This window comes from Peromyscus leucopus, chromosome 15 (assembly GCF_004664715.2).
Source record: "Peromyscus leucopus breed LL Stock chromosome 15, UCI_PerLeu_2.1, whole genome shotgun sequence".
Classification (NCBI taxonomy): domain Eukaryota; kingdom Metazoa; phylum Chordata; class Mammalia; order Rodentia; family Cricetidae; genus Peromyscus; species Peromyscus leucopus.
This window is the reverse complement of record NC_051076.1, coordinates 27,806,997-27,824,027: the sequence shown is the minus strand read 5'-3', so window position 1 is coordinate 27,824,027 and position 17,031 is coordinate 27,806,997. Positions and strand designations below refer to the sequence as shown.

The window sequence follows — 17,031 nt, the reverse complement described above, 5'->3', positions numbered from 1 at the left end:
TGGCCCCTTCCCCTTCCTGCACTACAGACCAGGCGGCTCCCGGAAGGGCCAACTAGGGGAGCTGGAAGATCTGGCCTCTGAGCCTCAGCCCTTTCAGGGACCAACCTCCTAACCCACAGAACGAGCAGACTCTTTCATGCTTGGGAAGGCGGTCTATATGCGCCATGTTTAACAACCCCTCATCCACCATTCAGACGTAGGTCGTATGCATAAGGCAAACTGCCCGAGACTCCCTTAGATCCCACCATAGCCCTTCCCTTCCTATCTGGAACTTTATATACCCAGTCTTCGCTGGAGTTTAACAGTTTGCATAGACGCTAAGAGGGTTCGGGCAGGAGGAACTGAGGGGAAAGGGGAAACGGGGAATGGAGAAGTGGAAAGGGCAAGAGTCAGAGACGGGGTGGAGATTCAGCTGGGAAAATCGGACAGAGAAATACAAAGTGAAAGACAGTAAGACACCAAGAAAGACTCATTAGAAGCTTGAGCGTAGGGGCCGCAAGGCGGCTAATTTAATATAATTTCTCTTTTTCTAGTACATGCACAGAAAGTCTGTACAGCTAAGTCAGCGTGTACATGTATGTTTGTTTATACACACGGAGACACACAGCCTCATTTCCTGTGAGGGACAGGCCTTGCAGAGGAAGCTGCCAGGCACGGGAGCTCAAAGGCTGTGCCTTTGCTCATCGGTCTACTTCTCCAAACACAATATCCTGAGTACCTAGAGGGTTAGAGGATGAAGGTTATTGCCAGAGGTTCAGAGCACATGACTGTGTCCAAGACACTCTGGCCTAGAGTCCAGGACACAGTCTATACTGAACATTGAGCATTTGGCTTTGTTCCTAAACAGAATCCCAAACCCCTTGTCTTAGATACCTTACTGTATAATAGTCTCATACCTATGATGGCTACGACATCTGCCAGCATGTGTCCCTTAGACATCTTGTCCAAACCAGCCTGTGGAGAGGAAATAGGAACACATTAATACAAGTTTGCAGAGGAGAGCTCTTTAAAATCCCATCCAAAGGCAGGGTGTGGTAGTATATACAGCTAATCTCAGCACACGGGAGGATGTTGATGAGTTTGAAGCCAGACTAGTCTACATTCTAGGCCAGCCAGAGCTACATACTGAGACCTCACCTCAAAAATAAAACACAGCAATGACAAAAACCCCAAGCCAAAATCCTCACCCAGCCAGGCAGAGGAGCTTATATCTGTAATTCTAGCACTTGAAAGTCTAAAGCAGGAGGGTTACTGTGAATCCAAGGAAAGCCCACACACATACAGTAATCTCCAGGCTAATTTGGGTTTGCAGCAAAATTCTATCTTAAACAAACAAATGGAACAAAACAAAATCTCCTCCAAGAGTTAGTTGGGTGTGGAGGTGTATGCCTGTAATCCTCGAACCTGGGAGGCTAAAGTCCAAAGACATAGTAAGTTTGAGGCCGGCCTTAGCTACATAGGGAGTTCTAGACAAGCCAGGACTGTAAAGCAAAGCCCTAGCTGAAAAAGCAAGGTGCTGGAGAGGTGGCTCAGCTGCTAAGAGTATGTCCTGCTCTTGCAGCGGACCTGAGATCGGCTCCGAAACCAACAACAGGTAGTTCACAACTGCCTGTAACTCCAGCTCCAGGGATCTGATGCCCTCTTTGGCCTCTGAAGGCACCTGCACTCATGTAGCAAACATATACACACATACATACATCTATAAAAGCTAAAAATAAATGATTTTTTTAAGTTGCTGAAAATAACCAAAAATCCTCAATCAAGGTCAATAAATTATTACTGTATTGCCGTTAGAACCACTGAGATTGTCTTACCAGGTGGGCAAAACCAGGAGCCTTGATCTTGCACCGGTAAGGACGGCTGCTGCCATCAGACACCAGGTATACCCCAAACTCTCCCTGTCCAAGGAAGAAAATGGGATGCCTCCTTAGTAGGAAGAACAACCTTCTTCTCTTCTACCAAAGCCTCCCTGGTCACTAGAGAGGGAGCACTCTGCTCACTCCTACCTCCATCCCCCACTCCACACACTTTCCCTTCCCCTCCTCCCTCACCTTAGGAGCTTCAATAGCAGTGTATGTGGCTCCTGGAGGAACCTGGTAGCCCTCAGTGTACAGCTTAAAGTGGTGAATTAGTGACTCCATGGACGTCTGAGGGGAGGAAAAGGGGAGCATCAGAAAACCAGATCCAGTCAGGCAGTGGCGGTGCACGCCTTTAATCCCAGCACTCAGGAGACAGAGGCAGGTGCATCTCTGGGAGTTCGAAGCCAGCATGGTCTACAAAGTGAATTCTAGGACAACCAGGGCTGTTACACAGAGAAACCTTGTCTTGAAAAAACAGTAAAAGAAAAAGGAAGAAGCCAGATCCGAGTTCTGCCCTTGGGCTTTCCCCCAGCAGACACAGCAATCTCTGCCCTTTGGGAGACTAACAACACACATGTAAATCAGGAAGCAGTAGACAGAAAAAAAGATGAGTGTGGTGAAAGGGTCAGAGTCTTCACAAGTTAAACTGAAAGGCAGGATCTAATCCAAGGACGTTTCTCCGTGGCCACCAGTCCCTTTCCCACCCCCAATCTCTCTTCCCTCTCCCTGCAGCCAACCTTCATCTCTGCTCGTTTAGGTGGAGACACTTTGGCATCATCAACCTTGATCTCCCCCGGAGGCATCTTGTTCAGACACTGTAAGATGATTCGAAGGGACTGACGCATCTCCTCCACACGACACAGGTACCTGAAGTAGACGAGACAGACTTAGAACAAGAGGAAGCAGACAGAGGAGCAAGAAGCAGGAATCTGGACAGGCGCCCTTTGGGAGACATGAAAACTGTTTGGTAAATGTTTCTGTGTCTCCTCGTACAGAATCTCTGCTTGCTTTGGCTGCCCATATAAACCCTGCAGTGTTTAAGGAGCATCGAGTTCTTCTCCAAATCTCTCTCTCTCTCTTTTTCCAGCACGTGGCCTGTAGTTTTTCTCCTTTTACCCTCTTAAACCCAGTTTGGACTGCAGAGTCCGGGAGTCGAATGGAAAGATAAACAAAGAGAACAACAGTAGCTAATCTTACTCAGGGTCAGTAAACAGGAATGGACTGTGTAGCTTAGAATCAAGGGGGAAGAGCGCTGGGTCAGGAGGATTCCAATCTCAATCACTAACAGGCTAATCCCTAACTTATGCTTCAGCTTTCTCAGCTACAAAAGCAGCCAAACTAGTTTTATCTAAGGCAGGATGGCAGGATAAGGGTAAAAATAAACAGCTCTGTTATTTGGTGTGGTGTTGGAGGAGAATACTGGGGATTGTGAATGCTAAGCACAACTCCACCAAGTTTAACACATTATACAGGCTCCTACAGACACCAGGAAACAGAGCAAAGAAGTCAGCAGGACAAAGAGCTGAGCAAGCTTTGGGTCTTACCTATCATAGCAGTCCCCTCGAGAACCAATAGGAACATCGAACTCGACCTGGTCATACACGTCATAGGGCTGGGTCTTCCGCAAGTCCCACTGGATGCCTGAGCCTCGCAGCATCACTCCACTGCAGGGGACAATGGGCATAAGGCCACCCTCCACAAAGACAAGAAGGGACACACATGCTTCCTATTTCCCTCTCCCTCCCCAACACCTTGGTTCTGGAACACAACTCAAGGCATGGACGGGAGAATAACAAACGTGCTTGAAACCAAGACACTGGGCTGTAACTCTCTACAGCCTCCCACCCTAAGGAAAGACGTTGTATTCTCCTACCTGAACCCATAGTTAAGTGCGTCTTCTGCCGAAACAACCCCGATATCTATCGTCCTATTCCGCCAGATCCTATTGTTGGTCAGCATCTATGGATAGAGAAATCCAGTGTGCTAATATTCTTCATGACAATCTTCCAAAGCCTCTGTACTTATATAACACTGGACACTTTTGGGGGATAAAGATACTTTTCCCCCATTGATTTCTATCTTACCTCCTCCACCTCATCGATCCGAAGAGAGAAGTTCTTAGAAAACTCATATATGTCATCCATAAGCCCAAGAGGCAGGTCCTAGAAACCAAGTGGAGATTCTTGTCATAGCACCCCTTCACATGGGGCCAGAGTCCCGGTCCATCAGCCCACACTGCCCTCCAGTGGTCAAAGAGGAAAGCGACCTGGATGGGAAGTGTGGAGGCAAGGGAGCCACTCACCTGGTGCACGCCTCCTGGTCGGATATAAGCAGCGTGCATCCGGGCTCCAGACACCCGCTCATAGAACTCAAACATCTAGACAGAATGCACTAGGGGTGAGAAATAAAGTCCAGGGACCCTCAAGTCCAGCAACACAGTAGCCGATTGCCCTACCTCTGACTTCTTGTGGCTAGCCCAACGCCTCATGAGACAAGATTCCCACAAATACAATCCAACAAAATATACTGCTCCCTCCCCGTTTTCATGTCTCCCTCTCTGCCCTCCCTACTTCATGTACTTCCTTCCCTATTCCTATCCACGCCTCCCTTATACCTTCTCTCTTTCTTCAAACATCCAAAAGAAAGGAGTCATGGCACCAATGTCCAGGGCATGTGTGGTCACAGCCATGATATGGTTCAAAATCCGTGTGATCTCTCCAAACAGCACTGTGAGATGGAAAGACAAGAAATGATGGACGGGGCTGGGAGGATGGCTCAGTGAGTAAAGGCTTGCCCACATGGCAGAAGCAGGGAACTGACTCCCAAAAGCTGCCCTCTGACCTCCCCACAAATGCCTGGACACATGCTATTTCACATGCATCCACATACACAATAAATATCCGAAATGAATATTTATACATATTGTGTGTGTTTTGAGAAAGAAGGACATAGGAGCCCAGGGCTCATCGTGTGTGAGTGGAATCTGGAATCTGAATAGCAAAGTTGAGTTCAATGCACTTAGATGTCCTGTGCTCACAGTGGGCAGCAGAAATAAGGAGCAGAACATACCTCGGATCCACTGTGCCCGGGGAGGAGGCTGGATGTTTAGCAGCTTCTCCACGGCTAGAGAATAGGCCTGCTCATTACACATCATGGACACATAGTCTAACCGGTCAAAGTATGGAAGGGCCTGTTGAAAGGGAGGAAGGAAGGTCACCTCTAACAAGCCCAGGAGTGGTGCACTGTCTGAGGCAGGAACCCTTCTTGTCAGGCACTGGAAGTCAGTGCTTACCTTTAGAGACTCAGGAGTCCCAGCAAAGCAGAAGGAAAGCTCTCCTAACATGCTTATTTAAAACTAGCATCAAATGTTTAAAAACTGGCTCTCTAAAACGATGAAAAGACCTTGATTTATCATGTTTGACAATTTCCATGGTGATAATACTCCTACCATGGTCAATTTTAAGCTATCAAAATGTAACTAAATGTACCCTTGAGACACATGGCACAACATATACAGTATCTTTATGATACAGATCAAAAATCTTTGAGTCTACTAAGAGAGTTCTAGGACAGCCAGAGCTATCCAGTGAGACCCTGTCTCAAAAAACAACAACAAATAAACACACACACAAAAAATGTATAATCTAATTTTAATAATAACTTCAGCAACTAAGTCATAAAATTTCTAAAAACTTAATACTCAGGCTCTTACAGGGTTCTTCAGCACTGTAACCTTTCTCAAAGTATGACCTGGACTTCTATGTCTTTTTCCTCTTATACCCTTAAATCTGAGATTTTGAAGGAGAAAAGTCAGTTTTACAGTAGCTTTCCCCCAGAATGTCAGGAAAGCAAAGTCCCAGCTGCCTATCAAGCCAGTTCCAGCTTCCAGGAAGAAGGCGGAGTTAAACTGCTTCTCATGGGGACAGCCTGTTCTGGTCCTGATGTCATTTGTGACGCAGGATGATGCTACAGGGGTTAACCCACAAAAGTGTGAAGAGAAGCCACCACTGCTTAGGCTCCCTGGAGGAAGCACATGATAGTCACAGGGCTGGGTCTAAAGCCTTAATTCCACTATTCTGTTCAGGGCCCTTTCTTTATAACAGTAAGAAGAAAAAGAAGGAAAAAAAAAAAAAAAAGAAAACCCTGACCAACCAAACAGAAAAACAACATCTGGAAGTGTATTCCAGATCCAACTCCTTCAAATCCGACCTTCAACTATGTAGGTCACACAGTTCTTCTAAACACGGCAAATTCTGTCACAAACCTCCTCCGGTCACTCTGACTCACTGAGTGTTTTGAAAACAGATTTAAGAGAGTGGGAAGACACAAGAATTTGCTGTTAATCCTGAAGAGCTGACGTCTCATTCCTCTTCCTCTGCCTGTGGGACACTAGCTTTGACGCACTCACTTAAGAGGGAAACTGAGGCACTGAAGTGATGATAAAAGGGCCATCCCAAAATCAGAGAAAAGCTGGAGTGTGGTCCAGCTATAAAGTACTGATGCTGGAAGAACCCCAAAGACTCCTGCATCCTTCAGCACTTTCTCCAAGCTCCCATCCAACAATGACCTCAAAGGACTGATGCAGTTGGCTGTTACTTACTCCTAGCTCTTTGGGGGACCCACCACCCAGCTCCCCAATAAATAAATGGAGTATTACTCTTACTTATGAATACATAGCCTTAGTTTGGTTTATATCTAGCCAGCTGTTCTTAAATTATCCCATCTACCTTTTGCCTCTGGGCTTTTATCTTTCTCTATTCTATATGCCTTTCTTTACTTCTTAATCCATGGCTGACTGTGTGCCTGGCCCCCGACAGCCCCCTCTCCTCCTCCTTTTTCCGTTCCTCAATCTCTCATCCCAGATTTCTCCTCCTACTTATTCTCTCAGCCTGCCAGGCCCGTCTATCCCTCTCCTGTCTAGCTACTGGCTGTTCAGCTCTTTATTAGACCAATCAGGTGTCACAGACAGGCAAAGTAACACAGCTTCACAGTTAAACAAATTCAACATAAAAGAATGCAACGCATCTTTGATTCATTAAACAAATGTTCCACAGCATAAACAAATGTAACACATCTTAAAATGACAGTACACAACAGACTAACCCTTGCCGCCCGCCTGCCCTGAAGCTGGGGGGCAGCGAAACCATCACTCTCAAGCTACAGCTCAGCCCCCATCAGCAGGCCCCTGTTCACCTCCACACCTGCAGATAGGTCTTGTACTCAATGAGCTTCTCCGTGCCCCGGTGCAGGAGCCCGATGTGAGGGTCGCACTTCCGCACCATCTCTCCACTCAACTCCATCACCAGTCTCAGGACTCCATGGGCTGCTGGGTGCTGGGGCCCAAAGTTCAGGGTCACATTGGTGACCACTTTGTCCTTCATAATGTCCACATCTGAGAAGTGGGAAATAGTTCTGAGCCAAATGGTAATTCCCTTGGGCACCCCCAAGACACAGCACGGAATTGGTTCTCTCGACATATCTTCTGGCTCACCACCCCACACCGTGTTAGCACCCTCATTCCAGGATAACTAGGAAGACGGCCAGGAAATGGGGAAAAGGGAAGGAAGCTCTACACTTTCCAATGAGGATCATGAAGTCCGTTTATAGCCCCTAGAACAGTGGTTCTCAACATGTGTGTCACGACCCCTTTAGGAACTGAAAGACCTTTCACAGGGATCACCTGAGACCACTGGAAAACACAGATATCTACATTACAATTCATAACAGTAGGAAAATTACAGTTATGAAGTAGTAATGAAATAATGTTATGGCCGGGGGTCAGCACAACAGGAGGACCTGTGTTAGAGGGTCGCGGGTCAGGAAGGCTGGGAGCCGCTGCCCTAGAACATCTTTTATTTTGTTGTTGTGCTAAGGATTGAACCCAGGGCACTGCTCGTCCCAGGCAAGTACTCGACCACTGAGCTTACACTCCCACCTCCTTTTAATTTTCAGACAGGATCTCACCCAGGATGGCCTTGAACTCACTCAGTAGTCCAGGCTAGTACTGAACCCTTAATGATCCTCCTGCCTCAGCCTCCTGAAGGGTTGGGCTGATAAGCTTGTGTCATGAGACTTGGCTACTATTCTTTTTTTTTTTTTTTTTTCTGAGATGGAATTTCACTTTTGTAGCCCCAACTGGTCTGGAACCCACTTTGTAGACCAGGATGACTTTGAATTCAGAGATCTGCCTGCCTCTGCCTAAGTGCTGGAATTAAAGAGATATGCTAACACAGCTGACAGATATTTATTATTTTTTTATGAGTATGTGTGTGCCTGAGTGTACATATGTGCAGCACATGTTTGCAGGAGCCCACAGGGGTCAGAAGGTATCAGATCTCTGGAAGTGGAGTTATAGATGATTGTGAAGCAATCAGTATGGGAACTGGGAATTGAACCTAAGTCTTCTGGAAGAACCTTTAAACCACTGAGCCTTGACTTCTTATCTGTAACGCATGATACATCTCAATGTGTATGAGGAATGGATAAGCAGTTTGAAATACATACTTCAGTTTAGCGAGGGGGTACATGCCTTTAATGTCAGCACAAAGAAGGCAGAGGCAGGTAGATCTGTGAGTTCAAGACCAACCAGGACTACATAGTGAGACCCTTCCTCAAGGGGGGAAAAAGAGAGAAATATGTTTAATACTTACTATTAAATGACATTGTTTTTGAGACTGGGTCTCAGCTCAGGCTGGCCTCAAACTCACTATCACTATTCAGTTGAAGGTGGTAACCTTGAAATTCTGATCCTTCTGTCCCTATTTCCTAAATGTTAAGATTGTAAGAGTCTACAATCACTTCTGGTTTATGCCATGCTGGGTATTGAACCCAGGACCCTGTGATTGCTAAGCAGGCACTCTATCAACTGAGCTACATTCCCAGCACAAATGGCAGTTTTTTGTTTTGTTTTGTTTTGATTTGAGACAGGGTCTTTCTACAGAGTCCTGGCTGCTCTGGAACTCAATATGTATACTAGGCTGGTCTTGAACTTACAGAGATCTGCCGGCCTCTGCCTCCCTGGTGCCAAAATTAAAGGCATATGACACGATGCCTGTCCTCCAAATGGCAGTTTTTTACCCTCAAGAAACTTAAACTTTTGGGCCAGGCACAGTTAGTATAATCTTAATGTTCAGGAGGTGGAGGCAAGCAGACTGCTGAGCTTGGGGCCAGCTTGGTTCACAAAGTAAGCTCCAGACCAATCAAGGATACACTGTGAGATCCTATCTCAAAAAAAAAAAAAAAAAAAAAAAAAAAGAAAGAAAGAAAGAATAAAAGAGAAACATACTTTAACTTGGGAAACAATTACAAGTGAAAAGTAGTAATGAGGTCAAATTTATGTTACCAGGTAGCTGACTTAGCTGTCAACTATTTAAAGATCATCATGAATGTTTCGGAATATTCCTTTACACTGTGTGAAGATGTGTCACTGTGATTGGTTTAATAAAGAGTTGAATGGCCAATAGCTAGGCAGGAAGAGGTTAATCGGGACTTCTGGGGACAGAGAAGAAGAAAGGCAAGTAGCCAGACAGAAATGGAAAAAGCAGCATGAACAGAACGGAGAGATGAGGTAATAAGCCACACAACAGAACATAGGCTAAATATATGGATTAATTTAGGTTATAAGAGGTACTGGGCAAGCCTAAACTAAAACCAAGCTTTTAAAATTAATAATAAGTCTCCATGTTGTTATTTGGGAGCTGGCTGGTAGAACAGAGAAACTTATTATGCATGAAAACTTAAAAATAGAGGGATGAGCTGGGTGGTGGTGGTGCACGCCTTTAATCCCAGCACTCGGAGGCAGAGGCAGGCAGATCTTTGTGAGTTCGAGGCCAGCCTGGTCTACAGAGCGAGATCCAGGAAAAGCACAAAGCTACACAGAGAGATCCTGTCTCAGAAAAAAAAAAAAAAAAAATAGAGGGATGAAACATCCCAGGCTCTACAATCAATACAGGCCAAGTCTTAGAAGCAAGTATCAAAGAAACTGTTTATAAGGAGTTCTTAAGTAGCAGAAAAATAATGTCTGGACACAGTAGGGGGATATTATTAGTAGGGGGATCGATATTAGTAACGCTAATAACATTTACATAGGACTTACAGGACTGGAGACATAGCTCAGTGGTTAAGAGCAATGGCTACTTTTCCAGAGGACCTGGGATCAATTCCTAGCACCTATATGTCGGCTCACAACTAGTAACTCCAGTTCCAGAGAATTACAATGCCCTTTTCTGTCTTTCTTGGGCAAAAAGCATGCACATGGTGAACAGATACACATACAAAGGATTTACATATTCTAGGCCCTTACAAGTTGCAGAACTTACATATGCCAGGCCTTTAATTCTTACAACAGTGGTTCTCAACCTGTGGGTTGCAACTCCTTGGGGGTGAAAAGAGCTTTACACAGGGGTCACCTAAAACCATTGGAAAACATAAATGTTTACATAATGATTCATAACAGTAGCTGTTGTGGAATATTTCTTTACACTGTGTGAAGATGTGTCACTGTGATTGGTTTAATAAAAAGCTACATGGCCAATAGCGAGTCAGGAGGTACAGCCCAGACTTCTGGACAGAGAGAGAACTCTGGGAAGAAAAAAAGGGAGTTGCCAGCCAGACTCAGAGAGAGACCAAGACACGCAGGAGGAGAGGTAAAAGCTATGCGTCACATGGTAACATGTTGATGACTAGAAATGGGTCAATTTAAGTTGTAAGAGCTAGGGGGACAAGCCTAAGCTATAGGCCAAGTTTTCATAATTAATAGTAAGACTCCAAGTCATTATTTGTGAGCTGACAGTCCCAATGAGAAAGATCATCTACAAGTAGCAAAATCACAGTTATGAAGTAGCAACAAAAATGATTTTATGGTTGGGGGTTACCGTAACATAAGAAACTGTATTAAAGGGTCACAGCGTTAGGAAGGTTGAGGACTACTGCCTTACAAAGTCATGAAATGCAGTAGGCACTCAATTCACTGGTAAACAGAGAGTTGAGACTTGAAACCAGGGCTAGAGAGATGGCTCAGTGGGTAAGAACACTGACTGCTCTTCCATAGAACCCAGGTTCAATTCCCAGCACCACATGGCAGCTCCTCACAACTGTCTGTAATTCCAAGATCTGACATCCTCACAGAGAAACACATGCAGGAAAAAAACACCAATGCACATAAAACAAAAGACTTGAAACCAAAGCCCCCTTTTGACTAACAGTCTTCAGTTTGTGTTTTGTGGTCTGACAGATTTGAGTACAAATCTGGCTTTGTGTCCTGGATCAGGTTTTAATCAAGTACCATCATTTCTTCACAATTAGCATAATACCCCATAGGGTTGGTATGATGATTAAGTAAAATAATGCACACAGGCTGCTTTAGCCTATGACAAACAGCTATCATTATTGCATTTCTGAAAAGGTAACTGTTAGCATCTTAGTTTTTAAACAAAGGAATAACATGTAAGGGGGCTGGAGAGATGGCTCAGAGGTTAAGAGCACTCCTCGTCTTCCAGAGGTCCTGAGTTCAATTCGCAGCAACCACATGGTGGCTCACAACCATCTGTAATGAGACCTGATGCCCTCTTCTTGCATGTAGAGATTCATGCAGGTAGAATACCATATACATAATAAATAAATAAATCATTAAAAAAATAACATGTAAAATGATGCTTGGGGAAGAAGAAGCGGGTGACACTATACAGGATTCTTAGAGATGGGACAAAAATTCTGTACACCCTTTTTGTTTGTTGGTTGGTTATGTTTTTTGGCTACATAGTGAAATAATATGGCAAAAGGGAGGGGGCAACAAAAAACAAGCAAACAAAAAACTTAAGCAAAAACAAGTGACTACATGATTGTTTGTTTGTCTGTTTGTTTCTTGAGACAGAGTTTCTCTCTCTAGCCCTGGCTGTCCTGGAACTAGCTCTGTAGACCAGGTTGGCCTCAGACTCAGAAATCCACCTGCCTCTGCCTCAGGAAGGCTCAGATTAAAGGCACGTGCCACCACTGCCCATGACAATGAAATTTTAAAAGGACGGTCTGAAGAAATGGTTTGGCCGTTAGGAATACTTGCTATTCTTGCAGAGGATCCAGGTTTGGTTCCCAGGACTCATACAGGACTGGTTCACAACCACCTATAACTCCAGTTCTAGGGGATATGATGTCTCATATGTCCTCTGCAGGTCACTGCACACACACAACTGTCCTAATAAAAACTGCCACGTACACATATGGACAAGCAAGCATTCACACACGCGCATAAAGTAACCTAAAAAAATTAATAGGGAGAGCTGGAGAGATGTCTCCGTTATTAAGAGCACTTTTTGCCCTTGCAGAAGATCAGGTTCCGTTCCTAGCACTTACATGGTGGCTCATAACCATCCTTAACTCCAGTTATGGAGAATCTGATGCCCTCTTCTGAACTCCACGGGTGCCAGGCACCCATGTGGCACATTTAAAGGCACATAGGCAAAACACTCAGACACATAAAATACATCTTAGAATATTTTTAATTAAAAGAGAGAAATGATGAAAAAGTCTACCTGGCTGGATGACTTATTGGACAAAGATATGGAGGGCAAGAGAGAGACAAAAGCCAAAGATAACTATAAAGTTTCCATCTTGAAGGACAGTTGCCGGATATTTGACCACACCGTGAATGCTGAGATTGCGTTATCTACTAAAGAGTTGTGGCGTGGCTCGGCCCTAGCACACACCTTTAATCCAAGACCTTTCCGCTTAAATACTGTAAATAGGATTAAATAACGTCAACCCTAGGTCGAGAGGCGGACCAAGCAACCCACGGACAGGAAGTGACGCCAAGACTGTGTTAATAAAGTTAACTTTGGATTGGTGGGGGCTGTAGAGTGCAGAGCCAGTGCCATTGAGAGCACAGAGGACAGAAGAGGGAGATGGATAGAAAGATGACAGGAAGTAGTAGGGACTTATGAGACTTTGTGGAGATGGATAGAAAGATGACAGGAAGTAGTAGGGACTTATGAGACTTTGGGGTCTTTTTTGGATCAGGGACCTGTGGAGAGAGACACTCTCTTGCTGGGTTTCCAGCCAGAAGAGGTCAGTCAGGTAGTTGCTTCTCAGCTTCTCTGATCTAGCAAGTTTTCACCCCAATATCTGACTTTTGAGTCTTTGTTGGAAAATAGAACAATAGAGACTTAGTTAAAACCTACATCCCTCCAGGCTGCAGCCTTAGTGGCCAGTAGGGCACTGACTTGGGCGGGGAGGGTGGCTGGGTGGCTGCAGACAGTAGTTAAAATGTCAGTAGATTCAGGTGCAGCTGATAAGCTGACAGGAAAAAATAAATAAATAAGTAAACATAGGATTATTAAGAAAAAGAAAGAGAGTAAGAGGGAGCCAGGAGGACAGAGAGATATGCACAGGAAGCAGAGGAACATTCAGTTTGAGGAGTTTGGTTTGAGGTCAAGGAGAAGGAAGGAGACTTCTGGGATGTCTACTGAGGAGGAAGGTTAGCTGGGTGCTTTCTCTGCCTCTCTGAGCTAACAGGCTTTCACCCCAGCAATCTGGCTCCCGAGTCTTTACTGGTAAAATGGAAAGATTTTGAGATTTTGTTAAAAACAACAAAGGAAACCAGGTGGTGGTGGCTCATGCCTTTAATCCTAGCCCTCAGGAGGCAGAGGCAGGAGGATCTCTGTGAGTGCAAGGCCAACTACAGAGAGTTCCAGGACAGCCAGGATAGATACACAGAGAAGCCTTGTCTGGGAAACACAAAAACAAAAAACAAAAAAACTAACAAACAGAAAAAGGACAACCTTGGTACCACTGATCAAAATCGAAAGATCAAAAAGAAGAGTAATTCCAGCACTTGGAAGGATCAGGGAGGAAGATCTTGATCCTGAAGCCAGCCTGGACAATACAGGAAGACCCTGTTGCTTCCTTTCTTTTTAAAATTTTATTTATTTTATGTGTATGAGTGGTGTGTGTATGTGTGCCACCATGTGCATGCCCTTGGAGGGCAGAAGAGAGCATCAGATTCCCTGGAGTTACACATGGTTGTGAGCTACCATGTGAGTGCTGAAAACTGAACTCAGGTCCTCTCAAAGACCAGAAAGTGCCCTTAACCACTGAGCCATATCTTCAGCACAAGACCCTGTTTCAAAACATGAAAAACCAGAGCCAATTTGCTGGGTGTTGTTTCATTATTGTTTTGTTTTTGAAGACAAGGCAGCTCTCTGGGTCTTTTTCTTTTTTAAAGACTTCTTTAAATTGTATTTTATGTGTATATGTGTATGAGTGCTTTGCCTCTATATATGAATGTTTACCACCTATATGCAGCTGCCGGAAGAGGCCAGTAAATCCCTTGGAACTGGAGGTACAGGTGGTTCTAAGGCACCTGATATGAATGCGGGGAACTGAACCTGGGTCCTCTGCAAGAGCATCAAGTGCTCTTAACTCTCAGCCATCTCTCTAGTCCCAAAACACCTAGTTTTGATGGGGGAAAGATGCTTGTATTTAAGTAGGTTTCATTCAAATGCTCTTAGGAAAACGATGTTGTCCACAAAGAGATGGAAGTGTATGGAATCTGGAAAATGCTGACATTAATTAAATAATGGTAAGGACCTTTCAGTATTAATTGAGGATGACTGTCATTCCTTTCTGTCTCTAACCAATATCACTTTTACCTGAAACAGAGGGAACTCAATAGCACTTGAAAATCAGCAAAGATGTCTGAAGACTTGAGGCAGCAGCTCTGAAAACTCACCATTCCAAGGCGGAGGCTTCCAGTGGGCTGTTTCCTTGGAGGGGTACATGACAGCTCCCGCAAACTGCTGCGCCCATTCTATATCCGGCTGCCACTGCCGGGCGCCTCTGAGGAATTAAAGATAGATCCTATACAAACAGCATCAACAGTGTGCTTGGTTCCTGTGCCCCCGTTCACTTTTTTTTTTCAAAACTTTTTTTGAGATTTTAATTTAATTACAACATTTCTCCCTTCCCTTCCCCCCCCCTCCAAACCCTCCCATGTGCCCCTCCCCACTCTCCTCCAAATAAATAAATGGCCTTTTTTCACCAACTGTTATTGCACGCGTACATATATTTGTATACAATATCTATTCACTCTTATGTGGGTGGGTCCAAGGAAGGATGGCCTGTATTCCAGGGCTGGTATTCTTCAATACCATTGTGCAGTTTTGGACATACAAGCTGGGGTCCAAGCTCCTGCATGAATACGAATGTTGAGAACATCATTTGTTCATGGTAAACCTAAGATGGCTAAGCGAGCGGGGGAGAGGGAAGGAGGAAGGAGAGAGAGAGCAAACTCGTATATGCGAGCGAATGAGGGAGAGTGAGAAGCTGGGGAAAAGGGCTCAGAGAGGAGGGGTCTCCCTTCTCCGGATATGAGAGGAGGTACGCTCGAATCATTAATTTGAAGGGTAGGGTCTTCCACCTCACCTATTTCGCCTCTGACAAAGCAAATTCACCCTTCTTTTCCCCAACCTCCGCTACAGGAGGCACACTGCATCTAGGGACCTGAGAAATCTGACCTGCGCAAGGAGGGTCACAGGCCTGGGTCATTCTTTCCGAAGGGGTCACAGGGCCCTTGAAATGTCCTCAGACTCGAGAAATTCTAGTTTTGAAGAGAACGCATGCAGGAAAGGCCTCCTCCTCACCTGCTGGGCTGATTCGGCAGTCGGATCCCAGACCCGGGCCGCAGCACCTGGGCCCCGACGCCGCGGAGGCAGCACACAGCTCTCAGTGCCGCCATCTTTCCCAGGCTGCAGAACGTAAGAAGGAGAACCGGGCGGAAGTGAATCCCGTGCGCCTCCTTGTGGGCTTCTCTGCTATTGGCACAGTGGGGTCACCATCTTGGAAGCTGGCAGTGCGGTCAATTGCAAATGCGACTACATCCGGATTCCGCTTCTCCGCATCACTTGCGCTTTAATAACTACGACTGCAGTCATCTTTAGTAAGGGCGTCCCTCCCACGGCTTTTCTAGGCGAAAGAGAAATTAACTGCTTTCTCCTAAGGCAACTCCGCGATGAATCCCCAACCCAACAGTTGGCTCTGAGTCCACTCCCTGCACTCGAAGTTACCTTACAAACTTCCCTCCCACAAGGACCCGGTCGCACACTCTGCTTAGGTGTTCCTTCACTGTTCCTTTCCATATTGGTCATCCTCCTGCGGTAGTCCTTCCTGCTTCCCGACTGAAGGCTCGGGTTTTGATAACTTATCTTTTCTTTACGGAATCCAAGAGTTAATTTCCAGATGTCCGGAGTCGGGACTGTAGAAAAGGACTCAAGGGCAGTTACTGGGCGAGTCTGAGAGCTCGCCACAACAAAAAGGAATAGAAGGCCGAGACCACCAGCATTGGTAGAGTCGGTGCAAGGGTGTGGAGCTACCTTTTTACAAATGGAGCTCCTCTATCAGTGACCCTTCTATCCCTGTAATTCCTGAACCTACAGAATCACAGATTCAGGAAGCATTCTTAGTGATACCTGGTACCCCACCTCCATTCAAGACAGTCTCACCCTGCCACAGTCCTCCTCAGAAGGATATAACAACATAGAAATGTGGTAACACCAGGACTCTGAGCCTAATTCTGTATGGAAAAAGTTCCCTTGCCCTAGAGGCTTCTCTCTCTCTCCCTCTCTCTCTCTCTCTCTCTCTCTCTCTCTCTCTCTCTCTCTCTCTCTCTCTCTCCCTCCCTCCCTCCCTCCCTCCCTCCCAGCCCAGCTCCAGCTGGGCCACCCACTCTTTGAGGTTCTACAATTTTCTCATTGGAAAGAGGCCTCCCCCACACGTCCCCCAGACAGGGTCCCCGGGACATAGCCCACCAGCGGTGCAGCTGGGTGGAGCAGACAGACAGGGGAGTGGCACTGGGAATTCTTAGCTGCAGAGGAAGAGGCTGCAGATTTCTAGGCTGAAAATTGACCTAATGGGAACCATACCAAAGGGTGGGGCCAGAGATCCCTTGGCTGTGGGAACTGACCAAGACCTGGTGTAGACATGGCAAACCCCAGAAAGCCAGGGCAGAGGCTTGGTCCCTCTATATATCCCTCCCTTTCCTAGGCCTTCTTCCCTGCAATATAGTTTAAACGCTAAATGTGCTAATGATGAGAGGAGGCGGATTACTCATTTTTTTGTGTTAGTGCAGCCTACGAGGAGAAGTCAAGATAGACTCTAGCTTGCTTAGCCCTGGGGGTAGTTTGAG

General features: G+C 45.7%; 1 protein-coding gene across 1 annotated transcript; it reads right to left on the bottom strand.

Annotated features, from left to right (window-relative positions):
• Positions 1-480: 480 nt before the first annotated feature.
• On the bottom strand, positions 481-15,800 carry Ndufs2 (NADH:ubiquinone oxidoreductase core subunit S2). Its single transcript, XM_028860099.2, has 14 exons — positions 15,491-15,800; positions 14,581-14,687; positions 7,061-7,251; positions 4,929-5,049; positions 4,474-4,586; positions 4,162-4,236; positions 3,944-4,021; positions 3,733-3,818; positions 3,404-3,523; positions 2,597-2,726; positions 2,052-2,147; positions 1,815-1,898; positions 897-954; positions 481-718 (listed from the first exon to the last, which is right to left on the bottom strand). Exons 1-14 carry the CDS (start codon positions 15,583-15,585, stop codon positions 681-683), a joined length of 1,392 nt encoding a protein of 463 aa, XP_028715932.1. The 5' UTR covers positions 15,586-15,800; the 3' UTR covers positions 481-680.
• Positions 15,801-17,031: the final 1,231 nt, after the last annotated feature.